This window comes from Triturus cristatus, chromosome 3_1 (genome assembly GCF_964204655.1).
Source record: "Triturus cristatus chromosome 3_1, aTriCri1.1, whole genome shotgun sequence".
Classification (NCBI taxonomy): domain Eukaryota; kingdom Metazoa; phylum Chordata; class Amphibia; order Caudata; family Salamandridae; genus Triturus; species Triturus cristatus.
Window position 1 is genome coordinate 125,475,283 of NC_140583.1, and position 24,048 is coordinate 125,499,330.

Below are 24,048 nucleotides of genomic sequence, written 5' to 3' on the forward strand. Positions count from 1 at the left end.
TTAAATGAGAGGCTTCTGGCAGGGATCCGAGGCTCACCAATTAATGAACATAGGAGATGGGTCGATCAGGAAATAACAGACCACGCAGCCTGGTACTGACACAACCAAAACACAGAAAAAATAAGATGGCACCTTTGCGTGTGAATGAGGGGTGTAGCGGCTAGAACATACACTGCTCCACCCGAGCACACGGCAAGAACAAGATGACAGAAAGGGAGATAGTAGCAAGAGAGGAAGGTGAGATCTTTTTGTGCCCGTTCTGCCACCTACTAGCCTGCTTAACCAGGGTGAGGAACGAATACGATAGACTTTGGCTGAAAAACAGATCCTTCGACCCAGAGGACATGCCTATAGTGGAAGAGTGCATCTCACATGGAGGAAGAGCTCCCAGATGGAACCTCTCCCTATATACAGGAATGCCTAAAAAGATGGGACCGCCAGAAAGTAACCCGCAAAGCTACCCAAAGTAAGAATGTACCCATTACTACAGAAGGGCATGTCAGGGACCATCTATGTGACAAAATGGCTCAGAGGGATAAATAGGGATTACGGAAAAAGTTACCGCCATTGCTGGATGGATCAGGGAAATGGATCTCATGTCTTGAATAGAACAGTGCAGGAATAAACCTAGCAATAGGTGATTTTAAAAGTCTGCTAAGCAGTCCTATTGGAGAGCAGACTAGCACGATTTTTCCCCAAGCACGCATCCCAGCAATTGCGCGGACAGACACCGAGCATGACGGAGGCCGCATGTAATTCAAAGAGGTACCGAATTTGGACATCCCTGAGAGAGATGTTCAGTGACCACCCTGATGTAGGATGGTTATTGGCAGAGACTATTAAAACAGGGGAGAGCATAACAGATTTCTTGGATAGAATGAGTGTTAGACTTGGCATCTTTGGCGTGGTTTCCCCTGACTTTTTTTTGCCTCCACCTCCTGTATTTTTGATGCTGTGCTGGATTTTGTTTTTGCTGGCTTAGATGCTTTGGGCACTTTGCCACTGCTGATCAGTGTCAAAGTGCAAGTGCTCCCTGTTTACATTGTTGTTACAATTGGTTCTCACTGATTGGCATATTTGATTTACTGGTAGGTCCATTGTAAAGCGCACTGAAATGTGCCAGAGCCTGTAAATCAAGTGCTACTAGTGGGCCTGCAGCACTGGCTGTGCCACTCATATGAGTAGCCCTGAAAAGGTATCTCAGACCTGCCACTGCAGTGTCTGTGCGCAGTTGTTAACTGCCAAGTCGACTTGGCAAGTGCGCTTACTTGCCAGGCCCTAACTTCCCTTTTCTTACATGTAAGGCACCCCTATGGTAGGCCTAAGTTACCCCCTGGAAAGGGTGAAGTGTATGTGAAAGGTGGGACATGTACTAGTGTGTGTAACATGTCCTAATAGTGAAATACTGCCAATTTCGTTTTTGACTAATGAAAGGCTATCTTGTCCCTTAGGATAGAATGGTAAATGCTTTGTAACTTCTTACACGTATAACTTTCTATTGGGTCAAGATGGAGAACTAAAGTTTAGGTTCTCTGAACTCAGAATTTAATAACACATCTTTTAGTAAAGATGTTTTTTAAATTGTGTGTTTGAAAATGCCACTTAGAAAGTAGGCATTTTCTTGTTTAACCATTCTGTGTGCCTCTGCCTGTTTGTGTATTGATTGTCTGGTTTTGGAGTGACTGGGGCTAGGGATGTGCATTCACTGTAGACAGCCCATGGGCGGGTTGAGGCGTGCCTGGCCCTTCCTGGATGACTCAGAGCTGAGCTGAATGGGGCTTGGTTGAATTTAGAGTAGTGGGCGGAGATTTCCTTGCACCTGAATAGGGCGTGTCTCCCTTGCGCAATCCTGTCTCCAACCCCTGTGGTCATACTGCACCAGTGAGGACAGAACTGTTTTGGACTGTGCTCAGAATCCATTGTACAAAGAGAATAAAGACATTTTGGGGTATAAAGTATTAGCCCTAAAACCCCAGAAATTTAGACTACTTCTGGAATCAAGAAGAACGTTTGCCAAGGAAAGGGGGTGTGCCTGCAGTAGATGTTTTCTGCCAAGGGAAGGACAAGGACTTTGCTGTGTGCTGTGTCCCCCTGCTTGAGTAAGATCTCCAAGGGCTTGAGTAGAGCTTGCCTCCTGTTCTGAGGTCTCAGGGACACAAAGACTTCAACCCCAGCTCCTCTGAACTTCCTTGCTGGGAGCTCTGTCCTGCCTAGAGGTGCCTGTGACTGTGTTGGGTCTCTGGAGGTTGTTCCTACTGATGAGAGCTGGAAAAGCAGCGCAACTACAAGAATCAATGCATCGCTCTTCTTGCGGCTGTCTGTACGAGAAGAATCTCAACACATCGCTGCGCCGCTTCTGACACCGAAACAGCGCCTGTCACCGTTGCAAGAAACTGACGCAGCATTGCTTAATGCCACCGCATCGATTGCTTTTACATCCTGGATTTCCATGCATCGCACCTGTGCAGCAAATTTTCCCCATGTATCCCCCGCAGACCAGAACCGTCTTGGAATCGACGCATCACTTTCCCCTACAGACCGGATTCGACTCATCACTTCTCCTGCGTGCAGCAGAGCTGTCGCATGGTCTCAGGAACTGATGCATCTCTTTGTTTTTCAACACTTTCCATCTCTGCAGCTGTTTGGCATTGTGAATTTTGTTGCAATAACAGGTACTTTGAGAGAAATCACACCTCCATATGGGCCAAGTTGTTTAAAACCTTTTAAAAGTCACATTCTCATTACATGTATGTTGGATTTTTGTCGCTTTGGTCGTGTTGAGTATAGATAAAGAAGCTTTATTTTTCTAAACTGGTGTGGTGCCATTTGTGGTGTTAGCACTGTATTACTGTGTGTTTTGAGCACAAATACATTACACATTGCCTATGGGATAAGTCTGTCTGCTCATGCCAAGCTACCCAGGGGATGAGCAGGGGTTATCTAAAGTGTGTCTCCCCCTTACCCTGAGTAGAAGCAAGGGCCCTATTTTGGACAAAGGTACCTACCTCTGCCAACTAGAGACACCCATTTCTTACAATGAGAGAACGATGGGGACACGAGACAGGGCAACCGTGGATCGATACATGCCCACATGTTGCATTCTTTTTCAATATTTTTAATAAGGGATAGCCTGCCGAGTTACAGAGTGGGCTGGACAGCTTGGTTGGGTTATATACCAAACCTTGGCGGGGGATTCAAGCCCACATATTGCATTACCACAAAAAGAAACAAGAAAGAGAGACACTGCTAAATTGTCATCATGTTTAAAACACGTTCCCTACATTTTATGTACTACTGCAGAAAGGAAGGTGATGTCCATAGAGACCGCGTAGTCTGGTAAATCATGAAAACATTAAAGCGTTACAATGGATAGGGCACAGGTTATGCGGATGAATACTGAAGAGCGCATAATGAGATTACACATTCTCTGTTACACAGGCTGGAGCTGATTTAATAGTGTTGCGGGTAGAAAATAATTAAATGATCAAAAGAAGTAAAATCAATGAAACACTTTCCGAACAACATCCCTCACAGTGCTGCAACCCTTTCAGAAATCACTAAGCCCGTACATCTAAATTTGCTGACAACTGTTAAAGAAACATTGCTCAGATTTTCATAACCTTCACCAGAAACAGCAGAATGTACACTAACAAAGCTCAAAACAGTCATAGCTACACCTTCCAAATGCATGGAAAATGTTTTACCGTATTGATCTGATATGTTTTTCCTTCGAGATGCCGCAAATATTTACATTTACATTATTTATAATAGACAATATTAATTGTGGGTCTTTCCAGAAGCCCCATGGATGGGCAGCAGTGGCCTTGTATGGTTTATGTGCCACCAAGTGAGATCTCGGTAGCCAGCCTCCTCAAGGAAAGATGATAAACCTCTCCTATGGTCTTCACGCACTCCAGATCAACGCCAACATCGCGGCTGGTGCCATTACAAATACTGCTCCATCCCAAAGAACAATTAATAGAAGTTTCAATGAAACAGGATTACTTCATGGGCAAATTATAGAGCTTTGAATGATACAAGAGCATAACAAGGCATCTACATGGTATACGCTTCAAGCCGAATGGAGGAACGTCCCTCCCCAACAGACATCCTTCCTGACAGTTTCCGCCTATGTTATTTTGTGGCCGTTCTGATGTAACGCATCGCGTCAGTTCATTATGGTATTTAAGATACATTAGTTCTAATTTGCCATGCCTGATTTAAGTCGGGGTGACAGGAAGGCTATATATGGCTTGGGGTGTGCTCGGATACTTAGTATCTGTACTTGTAGGTTTTTCTAATGATCCCAAATATGGCGGCTGCCTTGGATCACTGGCCCGAAAGCCCTTCCATTCCAGCTGTGGATAACGCTGGTCTTGGAAACCGAGCTTAGATTCGATCGTGACCAGATCATGGTCCTTTCTCCTGATGCTTCCAGCAGTGGTGATCTAGAATGCCTGATGCTGGTGACTGTAAGAGACGATGGACTGGATTCAAATTTGTTTTTTTCTTTTCATTTTATATGGGCTGTGTCTCAAAACGTTAAGTGTATTTGAATGGCTGCTCTCCTTTCTTTAAACATAAACTACCAGTACTGTGAAATTCCGCAGTCCACAAATTAATCTTAAATATTCATGCAAAGAAGGATAGCCTTCAAAGATATAAACTACCGAAACATAAACTCAAAAATACAGGCTGCAGAAATAAATAGTCAAAAATCGCAAAAATAAAAAGCATGTGACAGTAAAACACATTTTTGCATCCCTATGTTTGCAGTCTTTATTTTTAAAGTCTCTATTTTCAAATGCATCCAATAAAGTTTTTATGATAACAGGGTCGGTTCCTTTGCAATGGCGGAGGAGCATTGTCCCACTGGCTCAGAGCCAGCAGCAAAAAAAGAAAACGATATTTCAATATTGTTTTATTTATAAGCCGCTGGATTAGCATGTGTGTGCAGGGAGGGGGCGGGGGGTTTGAGGCATGGAGTGGGGAGAAGGAGGCCTATGTGCCCTCCCTAAGTGCTCATGTGTGTTTGGCCAGCCGTCTCAGGCTGACCAAAACACACATGCGCACTTAGGTTTCTCTAACCCAGCTGCATTAAACAGCCTGGTTAGAGAAACCCCACAGACTCCCTGACCGAGCAGAGAGTCTTTCTAGCCCGCTACGGCCAACCCCTGTGCTGCTCTGCAGCGTGGGGATTGGACATGGAATCTGTGACATAGTCACAGTGTCTGCTGGGACAAGGAAGGCCCAGCACCGAGGCGAGACTCAGGAGGCGTCCGGCAGCAGGTAAGTTTTACTTTTTTCTTTACATTTTTTATTATTGTCCCTCGCCCCACCTCCCCACGCCCCCTCTAGTAGTCCGACTCATACCCCTACCCCCGCCCCACCACTTTTTGTATGGAAAGTTTTGCATCAACAAATGGCATTTTGCACCTTGAAAAACAAATGTTTTTATTGCCAGGATTTGGTGTTGAATTTTTAAAAAGGAAAATGGACTTGATGCAGCTAAAATCTGAAAATGTGATATTCATGATTTGCACCTCGGCTAGCTTCTTGTGGTTAGTTTTTGTTTTTTATGCATTTTATATATTGTGTAGTTATTCTGTTTGTATGACTTTTATGGTTTTACCCCCAAAAAAACCGAATACAGTTTATGAACTGAACTGACTATGTACTACTGTCTAGAGCAGCCTTGCAAAAAATGTAAAACTTTGGTAAAACAGAAAACAATAGTAATAGGGAAAGTAGATATCATCGTCAGGGGTCATATGTTACCTTGATGCATCGAAGCTGTCGTAGGAGCCAACCGTGTAGTGCCTAAACAGCTTCTTAGTTCTGTCCGTGCGAGTTTCTGTGCAAAGATAAAGACAGAGATCATGCTTAGCTGTATGTCAAGACACAAACAAAGAACAAAAAGCTGCTGGCTGAATTGATACGTACAAAAAGTTAGTTTTTATGAGCAATTATGGAAAATATAAGAGACCTCACCTCCCATCACACAGGGGATGGCTCGGTCTGCATCAGCACCATTTAATAGCACAAGCTCTATGATGTCCTGATTCACTTGTCAAAACCAGTAAAAATGTGTTTATCAGAAAAAAAAATAAAAGCACAAGCAGAAGTACCCCAATACCACTATGTGATGTGATGCAAGTGTGCAGGAGCAACAAGGTGTCTCTTGCAAGTGGCTCAATTCCCATCAAGTTCCTCACCGTCACCACCACTGCCAGGTCACAGCAAGGGGGAGGTAGTAGTTACTCACCACAAATAAGACCAGACACATCTTATGCCTTCATTTTTGAGAGTGTGGTGCACCCGTGCGGTAGCAGGAGCCATTAAGGGAACTCTTACAGCACTTGTTTTGATATCCATAATGTGCCTAGGCCAGGCTTCACTTCTCACCACTCAACAGGCTCCCTTCCAGTCCCACCTTTCCTCTACCTTCCTTTTAACTACAGACAAACTTGATAAGATTTTTCATTTTGAGTTCTTTTCTATGTTCATGTAGATTCTTATTTGTTTTGGAAGTCCTAGTGACAATCACTGTATTTAAATGAAATCTAGTCATCCTGAGTGCATGTGAAGTTCTAGGACTAATGACCCTAAAAGCAGGATTATTTTCTGAAACTCAGGAGCGTCACCCTACAGGAAAAATAAAATGATAATAACAGCATGTTATTATCATTTTATATCTCAGTACTCTTCTGTCGGGGCGTGGCAGGCTGGGCTGCCCACAGAACAGGGGGAGGAGCGGAAGGCACGTCCTAAGTGCGCATGACGGTTTGGCCGGCTGTCGTTGGCCGCCAACCCGTCATGCATCCATGGCATGTTCTCCACCTGCTGTAATGCACAGCCTGGGTGGAGAACATGCCCAGGTTCCCAGTCCCCATCTGAGCGCCAAACCAAGGCGCTGAGACCAATCACGATGCTGCTATCAGCAGCGTCATGATTGGCTAGGGGAGTCTGGAAGCATGGGTGCTTCCTGTTCCGGCCCGGGAGTCCTGAAAGTGGGTGAAGAGGACCGAGAGGCAGCGGCTGGCTGGCAGGTAAGTGATTTTTCAAATGTTTTTTTTTTCATTCCCTCCCCCCACGACCCCTCCCCTCTGTGATCCAGCCCTCCCGCGACTCACCACCCACTGTCGTTAAGTAGCAGACGCCACTGCTGGTACCTTAGTGCCCAAGAAATAGACAAAAGTCAATGATAAGTTGGTCATTCACCTAATTAAAGCCTAAGGGGCTGTTTTAGAGGTGGGCGGAGAGGGTACTCCATCACAACGTGAATAGAGTGCCCTTCTCTGCCAAACTGAAGGTCCAGCTGCCTGATTTACAGTTATGCAGACGTTAACTATGTCAGTGACGGAAACTACTTTATTTAAGCACTTTCAAAATTAAGTGTGAATATATTAAGCAATTTCAACTATATTTTTTAAATATTTTATTTTGAATATTTTATTTCATTTTACACCTATTGCAGTTTTTCATTTGCCAGAAATATTTCTATTAGGTTTTTACAGTTGTTATGTGATTATCAGTTTCATTTGAAATGCACTTTGTAGCTATGTGTCTCCCTTCATGCCCTGGAGACAACCAGAGCAGAAGAGATTAGTCATAGGACGAGTGGAGATATTTGGCAAAATGGAAGGAGATGGTGGTCCCAAACCTGTGTTTGTGTCTAAGAAACATTCATTCTCTTCAAACTCCTACCTCACCATTACTGACTAGCCATTTGGGAGAGCGTACCCACTATTCTGACAAATTTGGTAACAATGGTTGCATTGTCCCGCCCCATCAGTTCTTCCACCCATCCTACCCGCGAGTAGCCCTTCTTTTGTTTTACAGTTTTACATAACACAAACTCGACCCCTAGGTAAATGAGCACAGTTAAATTACACAAGGAAACATTCATTTTGGTAGGCACAGGGAGATTAAGTGATTTCCCCAGAATCACAGGATGTTGAGCCGACGCTGTGACTCAAACCTGGCTCCCCAGTTCCAAAGCCGCAGCTCTAGGCCAAACGTCACATCCTCTCCCAAACTGTCCTCATACATGATCAAATTTACATATATCTATATATACATACTCACTGAAAAAAACCATAGGTTTCAAGGGCGTTATAGTTAGTTGGACATTTCACTTGTACAAATGACGTCACATATTACATCACTCACGACATGGTCAGTGACATCACTCATGACATCACTGATGACATCTCAGATGACATCACTGATGACATCACTGATGACATCATCCAGTGAAAGTGTGTTTTTGTGAAATTTAAATATGTTTTATATATGTATATGTCGAGGTCGATGGAAGAATAAGTGGGTATATAAGTGTCTAAATGGATGATTTTGTTTGTGTGAAACTGATTGTATAACTGACTGATTAAGTGTACATTAGTGAATACATGGGTTAGTGAGTAATCTTTAAACTTGTAAATACCTGTATCAGTCTCTCACTGTGTATAAGTGGCAGCATGGGTTGGTGAGTAGCTATATCAGTGTCTATATAGGTTATTAGTTGGTTTTTTGAGCATTAGTATGAGTGTCTGAGTGGTTCGTTGGGGGTATTACTTTGTGCATAGATGCATGAATGAGTGAGTCACTGTTTGTATGTGTTGAAGACAGCATGTGTGCAGGACTGTATGGGTGGATGAGTGTGTGTATGGGTGTGTTGGTGAGTGAATGACTGTCTCAGTAGTGTCTTTACGAGTAACTACATATGTTTTAAACTAGTATATATGAGTATTGGTGTATGTAAGTGAGTATATGTGAGAGTGAGAGATTGGAAGAGTACATGTATAAATTAGTATGTGTTTCTATAAGTGATTGTTTAAGAGAGTAAGTATGTGTTAGTTTCTGTAGGAGTAAGTGCGGTGGTGTGTGTATAACTGTATACGCAAGTAAATGGATGTTTGATACTTTCTTTGCATGTATGACTATGTGTGTGAGTAACTATGGATGAGTGGCGGTGTGTAAGTGTATGTATAGGTGTATGAGTACATATGATGAGTGAGTGCATGTATGAGTGACTGTATAGGACTTTTGGTGAATGAGTGGATGTGTGTGTAGATCTTGGAATTAGTGAATGGGTATGTTGTAACTGGTATTGGTGTGTCCATTGTTTTGAAAATTGTATTTTGTATTTTAGAGTGTGTGTATCAAAGGTTATATTAGGGTGAGAGGAGGTCTGCCACTCTATCACAAGGATGATGTCATCAGTGATGTCATTTGAGTTGTCATCAGTGATGTCATGAGTGATGTCACTGACCATGTCATGAGTGATGTAATATGTGACGTCATCAGCAGTGCATTGCAAGGGCGTGAGTTATAGTTAGCTGAACTAACTATAACGGGGGAATTTCTATGGTTTTGTACGAGTGAAATGTCCAACTAACTATAACGTCCCTGAAACCTATGGTTTTTTCAGTGAATTTCTAAGGTTTTTTAAATACTAATTTCTATCTATAACGTGCCTGAAACCTATGGTTTTTTCAGTGAATTTCAAAGGTTTTTTTAAATGCTAATTTCTAACTATAACGTTCCTGAAACCTATGGTTTTTTAAGTGAATTTCAATATTTTTTAAATGCTAGTTTCTAACTATGCCTACAGACGTAGGACATGTGAAGAAAGAAGAAAAAACGCACAGAAAGAAGCAAAAGATATGCAAAAAGAAGCAACAGATGTCCACAAAGACGAAGAAAAGTGCAGGAAGAAGCAAGACACATGCAGAAAGACCCAACAGAGGTGCAGAAAGAAGCCTTGTTGCAAAATCATCCTGTGCCCACAAAATTTTCTGACGGGTACTAGTGGTAACTGACTCTGACTAACCAGGCCTAGAGCCAGTGCCATGCTAAAAGACACTTAGAATACAATGAAAACACCTACATACACTAGGGAACACTATGCGTTGTGGTACCCCTGTGATTAGCATGACCTCCTCTGTAAGCCCCAAGTACATAATAGGGCAGGGGGATTAAAATCTGAGTCAGAGGAGCAGAAATATTCTACTTTAACTAGTATTCACGTTTGCAGAGTGGTGGAGAAAGGGTGCTGGGCGTCCAACCAACACTCAAGAATTCCGCTGCGTAGGACTTACAGGAGGTACCAGGAGGGATTCTTGGCCCCCAAACTCCCTCAGGGCTAAATTGGACTTCATCCCCCATCCCGTAGTCTGCCACGAGGCACGTTTGCAGAGTGGTAGAGAGACAGGGGGCCATGGCCTCCGAAGACGTCCTAGCAAACCCACTGTGTGGGACTTACTGTAGGTAACAAGAAGGGTAATTGGCCCCCAAGGACATCCTTGGGGGTCAACTTCCCAAACTATTACCTCCAGTCAGTCCCACACAGCAGCATTATTAAGTACTCGTACCAGGGCATGCCCACTTTGCCCACTACTCTACAAACGCACTCCCTGGCACGCTCTTGGATGGGAATTGAAGTCCCCTTCACTGCTGGGGGTCCTTTAGGGGCCAACTAGCCTACCTTTTACCTCCAGTAAGCCCCACGCAGTGGGATTGGTGAGAGGTAGACAAAGGCCATGCCCTCTTTCTCCACCACTCTGCAAACATGCCCCCTGGCGCGTTGTAAGTTGGGGGATTAAGTCCCCTTGAATCCTATGGGTCCCTGGGGTCCAACTAGCCCTCCAGGTACCTCCAGTAAGTGCCACAGAGCTGCGTTGCAGAGAGGTGTAAAAAGGGGCGTGGCCTGGGCCACCTCTCTGCAACACAGACCTGTGGCGGTTACTGGAGGTACCAGGTGGGCTAGTTGGCCCCCAGGGCCCCTCAGGATTGAAGAGGAATTAATTCCCCAACTTAAAACGCGCCAGAGGGCGTGTTTGCACACGTCACCTCAGGCCCCGTCCCCTCCCTTCACCACTGTGTAAACACGCCCCGTGGCACGTTTTCAGTTGGGGGATTAAGTCCCCGTGAATCCTGAGGGTCCCTGGTGTCCAACTAGCCCACTAGGTACCTCCAGGAAGTGCCACAGAGCTGCGTTGCAGAGAGGTGTAAAAAGGGGCGTGGCCTGGACCACCTCTCTGCAACGCAGGTCTGTGGCGCTTACTGGAGGTACCTGGTGGGCAAGTTGGCCCTCAGGATTGAAGGGGAATTAATTCTCCAACTTAAAACGCGCCACGGGTGTGTTTGCACATATGTGACCTCAGGCCCCGCATCCTCCCTTTACCACTGTGCAAACGCGCCCGTGGCGCGTTTTTAAGTTGGGGAATTAAGTCCCCTTGAATACTGTGGGTCCCTGGGGTCCAACTAGCCCACCAGGTACCTCCAGTATATGCCAGGGAGCTGCCTTGCAGAGAGGAGTTCAGATGCCATGCCCCTTTCTACACCTCTCTGCAACGCAGCACCGTGGCACTTACTGGAGGTACCTGGTGGGCTCGTTGGACCCCAGAGACCCTCAGGGTTCAAGGGGACTTAATCCCCCAACTTAAAACGTGCCACAGGGCGTGTTTGCACACGTCACCTCAGGCCCCGTCCCCTCCCTTCACCACTGTGCAAACGCGCCCCGTAGCGCATTTTAAGTTGGGGGATAAAGTCCCCTTGAATCCTGAGGGTCCCTTGGGTCCAACTAGCCCACCAGGTACCTCCAGTAAGCGCCACAGAGCTGTGTTGCAGAGAGGTGTAAAAAGGGGCGTGGCCTGGACCACCACTCTGCAACGCAGCCCTGTGGCGCTTACTGTAGGTACCTGGTGGGCAAGTTGGCCCCCAGGGACCCCCAGTATTGAAGGGGAATTAATTCCACAACTTAAAACGCGCCGCAGGGCGCGTTTGCAGAGTATTGCTGGGAGGGGGATGGGCATCCGTCACGATCGCGTCATTTTTTTTTTCTTTTTTTAAAAAGGGGGTCTGTGTGGCCTCCCTCCTTTTCTATTTTATGGGCCCTGGGGGACCCCATGCCCCAGGGCCTGACCCCTATTTTTTTTAATTAAAAAAAACAGAGGGGAGCCATGTGGCTCCCCTCCCGAGGCCATATTTGGCCCCGGGGACCCCATACCCCGGGGCATGGCCAGTGTTTTAAAAAATATATATATATTTGGAGGGGGGCTGCGTGGCCCACCTCTTCAGGCCATTTATGGCCCCAGGGACCCCATCCCCCGGGGCCGGCCTTTGCGTGTTTTAAAAAAATATATATATATTTTATTATGGGGGAGGGGGGCCGCGTGGCCCCCTTCCCTGGCCACTTCTCAATCAATCAATCATTCAATCAAACATCTGTAGAGCGCACCACATACCCATGAGGGTCTCAGGGTGCTGGGAGGGGGGGTGCTACTGATCGAACAGCCAGGTCTTGAGTAGCCTCCTGGAGGTCAGCAGGTCTTGGGACTGTCGTAGGCTCAGTGGGAGGGTGTTCCAGGTCCTTCTGGCCCCGGGGACCCTATCCCCCGGGGCCTGGCCTCTCGTTGGGGACCGTGGGGGAGCCCCAATTCCCCCACGGTCCCTGCCGGCTCCCCGCGTCCTGCGAGAGCCGGCATTGCTTTTCCACATGGGGAGCTACTGACATGCAGCTCCCCATGTGGAAAAGCAATGTGGTTTGGATTGTGGAAGAGAGAGCAGATTGTCATAGCAAAGAGCAGTGTCCCGGGGGTGGGCACCCCGGGACACTGCAGGAGCTGGCCCTGGGGGGTGGCGGTCCCCAGGGCCATCACAGGCTCCAGGAGGGGAACCGCGCGGCCCCCCTCCTACCATTGGTAAAGCACCGGGGAGGTGGTGGTCCCCGGGGCTCGGGGGTGCATCACCGACCCCCAAATTTGAACATTAGTGCTGTGTGCCGCCCGCAAATTAAACAATAAAAGCCCCGGGGTGTGGCGGTCCCCGGGACTTGAGGGGCCTTGGAGACCCCCCCACTCATTGAAAAAGAAGCCCAGGGGGTGGCGGTCCCTGGGGCTGCAGGGGGCTGCATGCCCCCCGCAACTAATTAATCAAGCACCGGGGAGGTGGCTGTCCCCGGGGCACTGTGGGGGGGATTGGGCCCCCCCACACTTTTTTTTATCTGCCCACAGGACCTGGCCCACCCAGGGGCTAAATAATAACGAAGCGTTGGAGTCCGCGCTTCGTTTTTTTTATTTTTGCGGCAGGATCCACGGATCCTACGTGACTTTTACCGATTTAAAAAAAAAATGCTTTTTTTGGCCCTGGGGGACCTTGTGGGACCCCTTGAGCAGGCCTAGTGGGTCAGGGTGTTTCTACCCTGCCCCCTTTTCTTGTTTTACGCCTTTGTTTCCCTGTTTTCTTGTGCCTCGGTTACCGAGGCACAAGATGGCTGCCAACACTTCCTGGTTTGGAGTGTTGACAGCCAATTAGAATAAAGCTTGTGGTCGGGAGGGTCCGCGGATCCTCCGTGCCTCTAAATATCAAAACTTTTATTTTGTGATTTTCTCAGCAACTACTGAACGGATTTACACCATTTTAAAAAAAAGGTCTCTTTCTGAGCCAAGGAATAAGTTTGTGCCAAATTTGGTGTAATTCCGTTCAGCAGTTTCGGCTGTAACCGTGTCTAAAGTTTCCTATGGGAAATTGATTTTCCGACCACTATTTCTTTAAATTTCTCAGGCACTACTGAACGGATTTACACCATTTTAAAAAAAGGTCTCTTTCTGATCCAAGAGCTACCTTTTTGCCAAATTTGGTGTAATTCCGTTCAGCTGTAGCGTGTCTATATTTTCCTATGGGAATTAACATGGAGAAAACACGTTTTGGGACCCCCTTTTTTCTCGGTCCCCGCTTGCCGAATCACCCCAAAACTTTCAAGATAGGAGCTGACCGGAGCGCCCCACTAGTTTTGAAACTTTCGTGAAGATTCATCAACCGGCGCCAAAGTTATTGGAAAAAAAAAAATGCTTTTTGAATAGAAACAAGGTCCTAACTATAACTACCTACTGGCGACCGCCAGTAGGTAATATACTTTCATCCTGACCCGATAATCCAGCAACCTTTTTGTTAATTCCATTTCTAAAATGACTACCAGGGGCGGCTCCACCGCTAAGCCGGTGGAGCGTCACCCTACTGCCTTAAGAGCATTGTAGAGGAAAAATAAAATGATAATAACGAAATGTTATCATATTATTTTTCCATTCCTAAATGCAAGGAGAGGCAGATCTAGCCAGAGCAGGGGCCAGGGGAGGAGTGATGAGCACACTCAAAGTGCACATGAATGTTTGACCAGCCGTCTTGGGCTGACCAAACATTCATGCGCACTTTGCGTGTTCCCCACCAGGCTGCATTACATAGCCTGGTGGAGAACATGTACAGGCTCCCTTTTCCCGCCTTAGCGCTGAACCACGGCACTCAGACCAATCACAATGCTGCAGTGCTGCATTGTGATTGGCTTAGAGGATCTTAGGGGAACCAATCACAACGCTGTATTGCGCTGTGATTGGCTTAGGAAGCCCGGGTGCTTCCTGTGATGAGGAGAGGCGGCGGCTGGTGACGCGACCAACAGGTAAGTTTTCTCTATTTTCTATTTATTTTATTTTTTTCTACCCTCCTCCCTCTACCACCATTCCCTACCAGCCGTCACAGTGGCGTACATTGGCTGTGAGTAAAAGCAAGCACAATGGATGCAAAAAAAAGTTTTAGCACATGCACATAAGAGGTATTTTCAAAAACAGATGGTAACTCAAGTAGAGTCATTAGAGAAACTAATCGTGGTGTATTAGTGATATGTAGACAAAATAGTCTACTTCCCGCTATTGCTACAGAATTGTGGCATACATTTTCAACTCAGTGAAGAAAGAGAGAAGTTATGGAAAAAAGTCAAGGTAAATGGCATTAGATTCACAGAAGCACTGAAGATTGAAAGAAAAGGTAAATGGAGGGAGGAATGATGAATGAAGCATTTATGGTTCATTAGACCTCAGACAAGGGGTTTGCATGGGATTAGTGCACCTTTGACCATTGAATTTTTTTTTTTTTTTTATAAGTTTTTATTTATTCATTTTCAATAACAATAGTTATGGCAAAACATACATCAGAGGATTAATTGACAAATCAGTACTAAGAAAACAACAGAAGCTATAGAAGATGTCAGGCATTACCTATTAACTAAACAAGATCAGAATACATAATAGCAGATATGTCAAAAGCAAACATTGTTCACCCTATCCGGTAAATACTGGCGCCCATATTTTCTTCCCCATTTCGCGTCTCCTGCGACCTTTTAATCTGTATACCGCTGATTCCATGCTATATATAGCAAGTAACCTAGCCCTCCAATTTATAAACATAGGGGGGGGGGTCGGGGTTAATCCATTTAGATGTAATACCTGCTCTCAAAATGGCCATTGTAATAAAAACTAAGCCTATTTCCGATCTGGTCCACCCCGCCATGTTCTGAGTCCGATCTATCCCCAGGATCACTAGGCCAGATGTTATTGAGATCACCTAGCCAAGGGTCTGGCCCAAGAATAATTCAATGTTTTGTAGATATTTAACAAGCTTAGGACAGGCAAAGAACATGTGGATCGTATCAGCAGCCAGTGCCCCACATCTGCTACATGAATTCCCACGTGACCCAGACCACTTAGAGATTTTTCCCGGGGTGTATTATAAATCGAAGGCCGACATATAATGTTGGGCCCTCAAGCTGCCAGTTATTAAAATCTGATTAGCCAATTCCAGAGATACTTCCAAATCAGTGCCCTCCTGTCCAAATTTCCTGTGCCATCTATCATTCTGGATAGCTAAGTCGTCAGGAAGACTGGATAGCAGCATTTGATAGATTTTCCCAATCCGGGACCTAGTCTCTAGAATACCCACCAGGGGTAGTTTCCCAAACTTGACCCTCCCCTGTGTCAAGGTTTTAGCCAAGAAACTTCTAATCTGTAAAAACTTAAAGAAATGTCTCGTGGGGAGCCCAAACTTTTCTTGTAGTTTAGAGAACAAGGTAATTTGACCATCACAAAAAAAATCCCCCAAAACATTAATTCCAAGAACCCCCCAGCTGGTGGTTATCTGGTCTTGAAAGATTGGAGGTAAAAGCCCATGTGAAAACAGAGAGTAATGAGCATTTATATTCGAGATACCAAGCCGATCCCGCATTTTTTTCCAGATAGCGTAAGCGGATTGAATAATTTAAAATTTTGTTTTCTTATAACAGCTTGGTTCGATAACTTTTGTTAAACAATTTCGAGCATCCTCCCCAAGTAAGTCTTCATAAATAGTAGGTCTGACTGATTCCGGGACTACTGCCTTAGCCCCGACCAGCAATATCCCTATTTGTTGTAATAGTGCTGCCCAGTGATATAGCATTAGAGAAGGTAGTCCCCAACCCCTCCTGAGTCTTGGAAGAATTTGCCATTTAGCTGCCCTTCTAGCTTTATGATTTCCCCATAAAAATCTAGTACATACTCTTTCTGCTCTAGAAATACACGAAGCCGGGAATTCTAGGGGTATGGTCCGAAACAAATATAAAAATTTGGGGAAAATCAACATTTTAATGACATTGCACCGTCCGTGCATCGAGAGATGCAGGTGATCTAATCTTGCAAGTATCTGATGAGTATTTTTTGTATTCAGCAATAAATTCATCTCCGGTATCTGCTCGACGGCAACCGTGATCTTCACACCCAAATAAGTTGCTGCCGATACGGTTGGAATATCTTCCGGCATTGAGATGTCCGAGCCTATGACCTGGGTTTTGTCGGCATTTAACTTATAACCGGAAACAGAACCAAACTGTTTCGCCAGAGCATACACTACAGGAAGAGCAGATCTTATGTCGACCGTAAAAATGGCAACATCGTCAGCATAGGCTAGTGCTTTAAAAGCAACGCCATTGACCATAGCCGCTTTGATCTACAAATTGGTGTCCAGTTAGATAAGGAAAGGCTCAATATATTTTGAAAATAATAACGGGGAGCAGGGACACCCTTGGCAGGTTCCTCTGCTTATAGAGAATGAATTGGACTCTTGTCCAGAGATCCGAATACGGGCCTCAGGAGAAACATACAAAGCCTGTATTGCTACGAAAAATTCCTGCGGGAGCCCTTTGGTCTTTAGCATCAGCCATAGAATCCCCCAGGAGACCCTGTCGAACGCCTTCTCTGCGTCCAACAGGATCATCCCCAAGGGTGACTTAGAAGCCTGGGCCCAATCAAACAAGGCTATTGCCCGCCTAACGTGGTCTGATGTATCACAACCTGGGATAGAGCCGTGTTGGTGGATGGACACCAGGGGAGCGATAACCTTTCCGGGGCCTTAACGCAATTATTTTAGAATAGATCTTGCTGTCAGCACATATTAAAGAAATAGGTCGGTAGGATGAGGGACTAAGTTTTGGCTTATCCTTTTTTTTGAAGACTACAATAGTAGTTTTGTGCCATGAGTCGGGAGTCTGCCCCTTCTGAGCTCGTAGAAACAGAGATTCAAGCTCGCCATAAAGAGTTTGTCTAAATGTACGAAAGAATTCCAGAGGTAATGAATAGGGGCCTGCAGCCTTACCAGCCGCCAATGAGGTTATGGCAGATTTGATCTCCTCCACAGAAATCGGGGCAGAAAGCATCTCTCTCTGTTCCGGAGTGACCTTAGAAGTTACATAGTCGCTGAGGAATTCCTCCCCTGACATTGCTGAAGGATCTCTCTCAGTGGAATAGAGCCCCTGGTAAAAAGCCTGAAAGACCTCCAAGACCTTTGCCGGCAAATCCTGAATCTGCCCCCTTTGATCTTTTATTCGGCAGATTCTATTAGAAACTCTCCCTTGTTGTAAGCGTTTAGCCAACAATCTGCCAGTGTTTTCACCAAATTCGTATACGTCAGCCCGATGTTGAATACATTTAATAGCAAGTTCCTACCCATAATGTTGGTGTATCTTAGTTCTTACAGCTGCAATCTGCAGTTGACATTTCTCTATTTTCTGCAGAACTCCAATTACCCGGATAAGCTCTTCCTCAGCTTCCCGAAGCTGACCCACCCAAGCATTGATTTTCTCTTTTATCGTCCTCTGTTGATGAAGGGAGAAACTAAGGGTCTCCCACCTCACCGCTGCCTTAAAGGCATCCCAAACTACTAACTCAGATGCAGTGCCCTTATTCCTGCCAAAAAACTCTACGATCCACCTAGCCATATATATATACAATATTCCTGGTCTAGTAATAACTTTCTATCAAATGTCCAGGTTGCCACAGCTTGTATCGTACTACTAGATGGAAGTTGAATTACTATCGGATTGTGGTCTGATATTAATCTAGGGAAGAGCTCACAGTTAATCCTTTCTGCAATTAAATTAGATACCAAAAGTAATCTAATCGTACAAATTTACAGTGAGGGGCAGAGAAGTACATATACCCGGGCTCAGCCTGTCGCTGTCTTTGTCAGATATCAACCAAACCATGTTCCTGACAGAGCCCCTGTAGAGCCTTAAATTGCTTCTAAAATTGCCCATCGACCTAAGTTGTCTTCCTTAACACGCTTGCTCATTAATATGCCGTGCCTTGCCATTATAGCTACCCCACGGGTGGTTGTAGCTTGTCGAGTGCATGCAAGGAGATCAAGACCCAGATCTTTTAACTAACCTCGATTGTTCTAGGAGATATGAGTTTCCTGAAGGCATAATACGTTAATCCGCATATACCTAACAAGATTCGCGAGTATACCTCTCTTTTTCCTGTCGTTAAGGCCGCAACAATTTAAAGAGCAAACTCAGATATAGTTGCTCCTATCCGTCATCCCTAAAATTTTCTGCTAACAGCGCATAGTAGCACAGACACTCTGCCACAAATTTTCTTAAAAACATTTAAAAAAAGAAAGCTTATCTAGATGCTGATTATTGGCAAAGTTGCAATGATTGCCATAACTACACATGTGAGAAAATACCTGTTTTCCCCCAGCCCCGCTCAATGACGAACTGACGGGCATCCGACCCTTCTTTGACCTCAGGAATAACCAAAATTCGCAAATTACTTCGCCTAGCCCGATTTTCAAGATCAGCCAGTTTCAACAAGGTATCATCTCTTATAAATTGCATTGATTCAGTCTTATTCTTCTGCATGGCCAGCTCATCTTCCAGCTGGGAGATCCTGGCTTCTGCCTCTCCAATTCTTGCTGCGAAGTCCGAGCATGTCTTAGCAATCCCACAAATGGAGTTTTGCAATTTCCTACAGGCACCTTCTGTCCAAGAACTCTCGGCCCTTGTTTACTCCCGGTGGGCCCTAATGTCTTAATATATTGTGGAGAGTGTAATTTTTTCGGGACAATTAGGCTTGATGCCAGGTTCTACGGATATTTCTCCATTTCCTTTATTCTCTTTTCCCCCCAGATCTGGCGAGTAGGAGTAGTCCCAAGTCATGATACCGATGGCCTCCTCAACCGATGTAGGGAAGGCGGGAAGATCTCTCAGTTTCCTTACTGTCCCAGGATTAAGCAAGGATCTATCATTCTCTTCTTCCCAATGTAGACTGCTTGTGTCGCTCCCTTCACAAGCCCAATCTTTATCATGACTGTCGTCTTCAGAGGAATTAGAGTGATCTGATAAAGAAAAAAATTTGTCAACAACATCCTCTTCCCTGCCGGTAAGTTAGTTGCCTTCTCTCTGGGTGGCCATACTAGCTTGATGAATTATGTCGGAACCCCCTGTATCCTGACCATTGCGTAAGGGGACTCCGTTTCCCATAATGCATTGGGGTTGCTGTGTAAGTATTGTGCAGTCTATTGCCTCCGAGGGTAGAGCTTCCGTAATGCCACCAAACTCACCACTTGCGTCAGGGAGACTGATCGCCTTCAGCTGCTCCCCCCCCCTGAATCGGCACCCCTCCAGCAGCAGCATCACCAACAACGCTGTCATCCTGGGTCAGAGCTACGAGCGCCGCCGTTTCTTCTTGCACCAAAAGAGCTGACTCAGCTATTCTTTCTGATGGAGATAAGCTGGCACCACCAGCTGCATTGCCAGATATTTTACTTCTAGCGGTCTGTGCCTTAAACAGCGCTGGCACAGTTTGCTTACCGCGAGTAGCGGTTCTGTTCCTGCCCACCTTTGACTGCTCACCGGAGCCCGGTATCTCAACTACAGACCGGCGATTCGCGGCTTCAGAGCTTCCTCCGTCACCAGCACCGACAGAAGCTGTCTTCCCCGAGTTATCCGAGCCAGCCAGCATGCCGTGCCCCCTGAGACTCCTGCTACTCGTCTTCGGCGGCATTGCCACAGAATCCTCTGTCAGTGTAACTAATGGAGACGAAACAGTTACCGGGCTATACAGACTCCGGGACGCCAGACGACAAGGGAGCGGGACTCCCCACAGCCAGAGCCACCATCTCCAAATCATCCACACAGACACAAGGCTGGTAAGATATGTAAGCGGTGTCTATTTCCTCATATGTCCAGTTTTTACCCCTCACGAAGCAATGTTCAGAATCGCGGTAGGAATAGGTCTAGCAGGAGAGAGTAAGTGGTCAGCTCACTCTGCCGCCCAAACGGGCGCCATCTTGCCTTGACCATTGAATTGTAAGGTAGCTACGTAGAAAGATACTGAACAAGCATAAAACACAGCTAAGAGGGATAAGAAATAAGATATCTTTTGCCACTATCACAACTTCAACAACTTCTAAAAGTATACATGCCAGTTCATGCTACATATTGTTCTACAACTTTGGTTAGGTAGGACAAGAGCAACGGAGAAGAGTGTGAGGCAGTGTCCTTGTTAGACGGCGACCTCAGAGGAGCCCGGAAAGGGGATCCTGACTACCCTGAGACCCACCCTCAAAGTATCGTAGCCGGGCACTGGCGGGAGATTCCCCAGGGGGAGGATTCTCGCAACTAGGATCGTACTTCTGGCACCACACGACACAGAGGGACCACACTGGTTATTCTCAGAACAAGCTTTATCAAACAGGTATCACTGCAAATATGTACAAGGTGAGCACGGGCTCAAGAGTCTCGGAAAGGTAGGGGGTAGCGGGACTGTCGTTGGTAACGGTTCAAAGCAGGGACGTACCCGGCGCACAGCTCACAATCCTCGAGCTGGGGGATACGTGGTCGGAGGTGGGGTCCGGCGGGACCGTGAGAGTTTGGGGGAGCCGCGAGTCACTCAGCAGGGCTCAGGTACAAGTTCGGAGGTCTTACGATCTTCAGGGAGCCGCGAGTCACTCAGCAGGGCTCAGGTACAAGTTCGGAGGTCTTATGATCTTCAGGGAGCCGCGAGTCACTCAGCAGGGCTCAGGTACAAGTTCGGAGGTCTTACGATCTTCAGGGAGCCGCGAGTCACTCAGCAGGGCTCAGGTGAGTTCCAGTTCCAGGAGCTGCGACCACGTCAGCAGGCTCTCGTTGTTCCAGCGTCGAATCTGCCGGACAGCCCCAGAGCACCCCTTGTTATAGTTCGACCCCTCTTTGATGTCCGGAGTCTGTGCAGGCAGGGGTCTTGTCACCTGGGGGTCGCTTGTCGGGATTTCCTGCTATAGTCTTTTGATCCTTTCAGGGCCGGGTCGGGAGGAGTCCCAGACACCCAGCAGGCGTGGAGCCAGCCCTCAGGGAGGCCGGAGGGCCGATCGAAACCCATCGTCCCGGGGGAGTTCAGAGGTGCGATAGAAACTGCTCCTCCCTCTCTCATCCCCTGGAAGCGTGATGTCCTCCAGCCGGAGTGGCGCCTCTATGCCCGGGTCGCGCTGGGGCCGGGCGGCCATCTTGGTGCATGAAGTGGGCACGCGGGCCCGGGGTGGCCGAAAGGGGAGAGGCCAGGGACGGAGATGTCCGGGTCGGTGCGTGTGTCCTGGTGGGGAGGTTCGGCCGGGCCGGGGGCTTGGGCTGTAGGTACCAGGTTTCGGTGGTGTGGGGGTACGGAGGGCCATTCTACGAGGCCGGGTCCAACACGCGTCCCCCCCAGCTGAAAGCCGGAGAGAACTGCCCATCAGCTTGGGGGGTTCTCTTCGCTGAGGCGGAAGAACCGGGAGAGGCCGTCAGCATTGGCGTGGTCCGTACCAGGGCGGTGTTCCACGGTGAAATCCATCCCCTGGAGGGAGATTGACCACCGCAGTAGCTTGGGGTTTTCTCCTCGCATCTGCATGAGCCAACGTAAGGGCCGATGGTCAGTTTGGACTCTGAAATGGGTGCCAAACAGGTAGGGTCGTAGCTTTTTGAGTGCCCAGACCACGGCAAAAGCTTCGCGCTCTATGGTGCTCCATCTTTGTTCTCGGGGCAACAGCCGCCGACTGAGGAAGGCGACGGGCTGGTCTAGGCCTTGGTCATTTACTTGGGACAGGACGGCCCCAATGCCATGCTCGGAGGCATCGGTTTGGACTATGAACTCCTTGGCGTAGTCGGGAGCCTGGAGGACGGGGGCAGTACACATGGCCCTTTTTAGGGCATCGAAAGCTTCCTGGCAGGCAGCCGTCCACTGCACTTTCTTTGGCTGTTTTTTAGACGTGAGTTCTGTGAGAGGGCCGACAAGGCTGCCATACCCCCGAATGAATCTTCGGTAGTAGCCCGTGAGTCCCAGAAAGGCTCGGACCTCCGTCTGGGTGATGGGTGGTTCCCAGGCCAGGATGGCGTCGATCTTTGGCTGTAGCGGGGCGACCTGGCCACTCCCGACCTGGTGCCCCAGGTAGACCACGGATCCTTGCCCGATCTGGCACTTGCTGGCTTTTATGGTGAGGCCTGCCTGGCGCAGGGCGGTTAGCACTCTCCGGAGGTGCTGGAGGTGCTCACTCCACTCTGAACTGAAGACAGCGATGTCGTCCAGGTATGCCGCGCTGAACTGTTCTAGCCCGGCCAGGACTCTATTCACCAGTCGCTGGAAAGTGGCCGGGGCATTTTTCATCCCGAAGGGCATTACGCGGAAGCGGTAGTGCCCATCGGGGGTGGAGAAAGCGGACCGCTCTTTGGCCCCTTCGGTGAGCGCAATCTGCCAGTATCCGCAGGTGAGGTCGAATGTGCTGAGGAACCGGGCTGCCCCTAGTCGGTCAATGAGTTCGTCGGCTCGTGGAATGGGGTGGGCATCGGCTCGGGTAACGTCATTGAGCCCCCGGTAGTCCACGCAGAATCGGAGCTCGGGGGCGACACCAGGGGCCGCTGCCTTCGGGACCAGGACCACGGGGCTGGCCCAGGGACTGTCAGAGGGCTCGATCACCCCCAGGGTCAACATCTTCGAGACTTCCGCTTGAATGCAGGACCGGACCCGGTCAGGAACCCGGTAGGCTCGGTGTCTCACCGGCGGGCTGTCCCCGGTGTCCACATCATGAACACACCAGTTGGTGACCCGGGGGGTCAGGGAGAAGAGGTCAGAAAATTGTCTTAGGAGCTGGCGGCAGTCCGCTTGTTGCTGGGCAGTGAGGGCTGGGGAGAGGTTCACTCCTTCCACGGAGCCATCCTGCTCCTTGATACACAGGAGGTCCGGGAGGGGATCCGACTCATCTTCGGCCCCGTCATCGGTGGCCAGCAGGATGCTCAGTTCTGTCCGCTGGAAGTGAGGCTTGAGGCGGTTCACGTGCAGGACCCGGAGGGGATCCCGAGGGGACTGGACGTCCACCAAGTAGGTGACTTGGCTCTTCTTCTCGACCACTTTGTAGGGCCCAGTCCATCGGTCCTGGAGAGCGCCAGGCTTCACTGGGGCCATGACCCACACCTGCTGGCCCCGTCTGGAACTCGACCAGAGTAGCATTCTGGTCGTACCAGCGCTTCATTTCTTCTTGACTCGCCTCCAGGTTGGCCTCGGCCAGTTCTCGGAACCTCCTGGTCTGGTTCCGGAGGGCCAGGACATATTGGAACACATCTCGGGGGGTGGCCTGGGGTGCTGCCTCCCACCCTTCCTTAACTAAACTGAGGAGACCTCGGACGGGGTGCCCATAGAGTAATTCAAACGGGCTGAACCCTAAGGACTTCTGGGGGACCTCCCGGTAAGCGAACAAGAGGCAGGGGAGCAGGACGTCCCACTTACGCCGGAGGGGCTCTTCTAGGCCAGCGATCATCCCTTTCAAAGTCCTATTAAACCTCTCTACTAGGCCGTTCCCTTGGGGATGGTACGGGGTGGTGAACTTATAGGACACCCCACATTGTTGCCACAGGGACGTCATGTACCTGGATATAAAATTAGTGCCGCGATCGCTCAC

At 47.8% G+C, this 24,048-nt stretch overlaps 1 protein-coding gene across 5 annotated transcripts in view; it reads right to left on the bottom strand.

Annotated features, from left to right (window-relative positions):
- SHANK2 (SH3 and multiple ankyrin repeat domains 2) overlaps nucleotides 1-24,048 on the bottom strand; it is a 2,937,835-nt gene that overhangs the window by 722,356 nt on the left and 2,191,431 nt on the right. For all 5 annotated transcript variants that reach the window (XM_085643560.1, XM_085643562.1, XM_085643561.1 and 2 more), the window contains one exon: nucleotides 5,779-5,854. In XM_085643560.1, coding sequence (XP_085499686.1) covers nucleotides 5,779-5,854 — 76 coding nt within the window. The remainder of the gene's footprint in view (nucleotides 1-5,778; nucleotides 5,855-24,048) is intronic.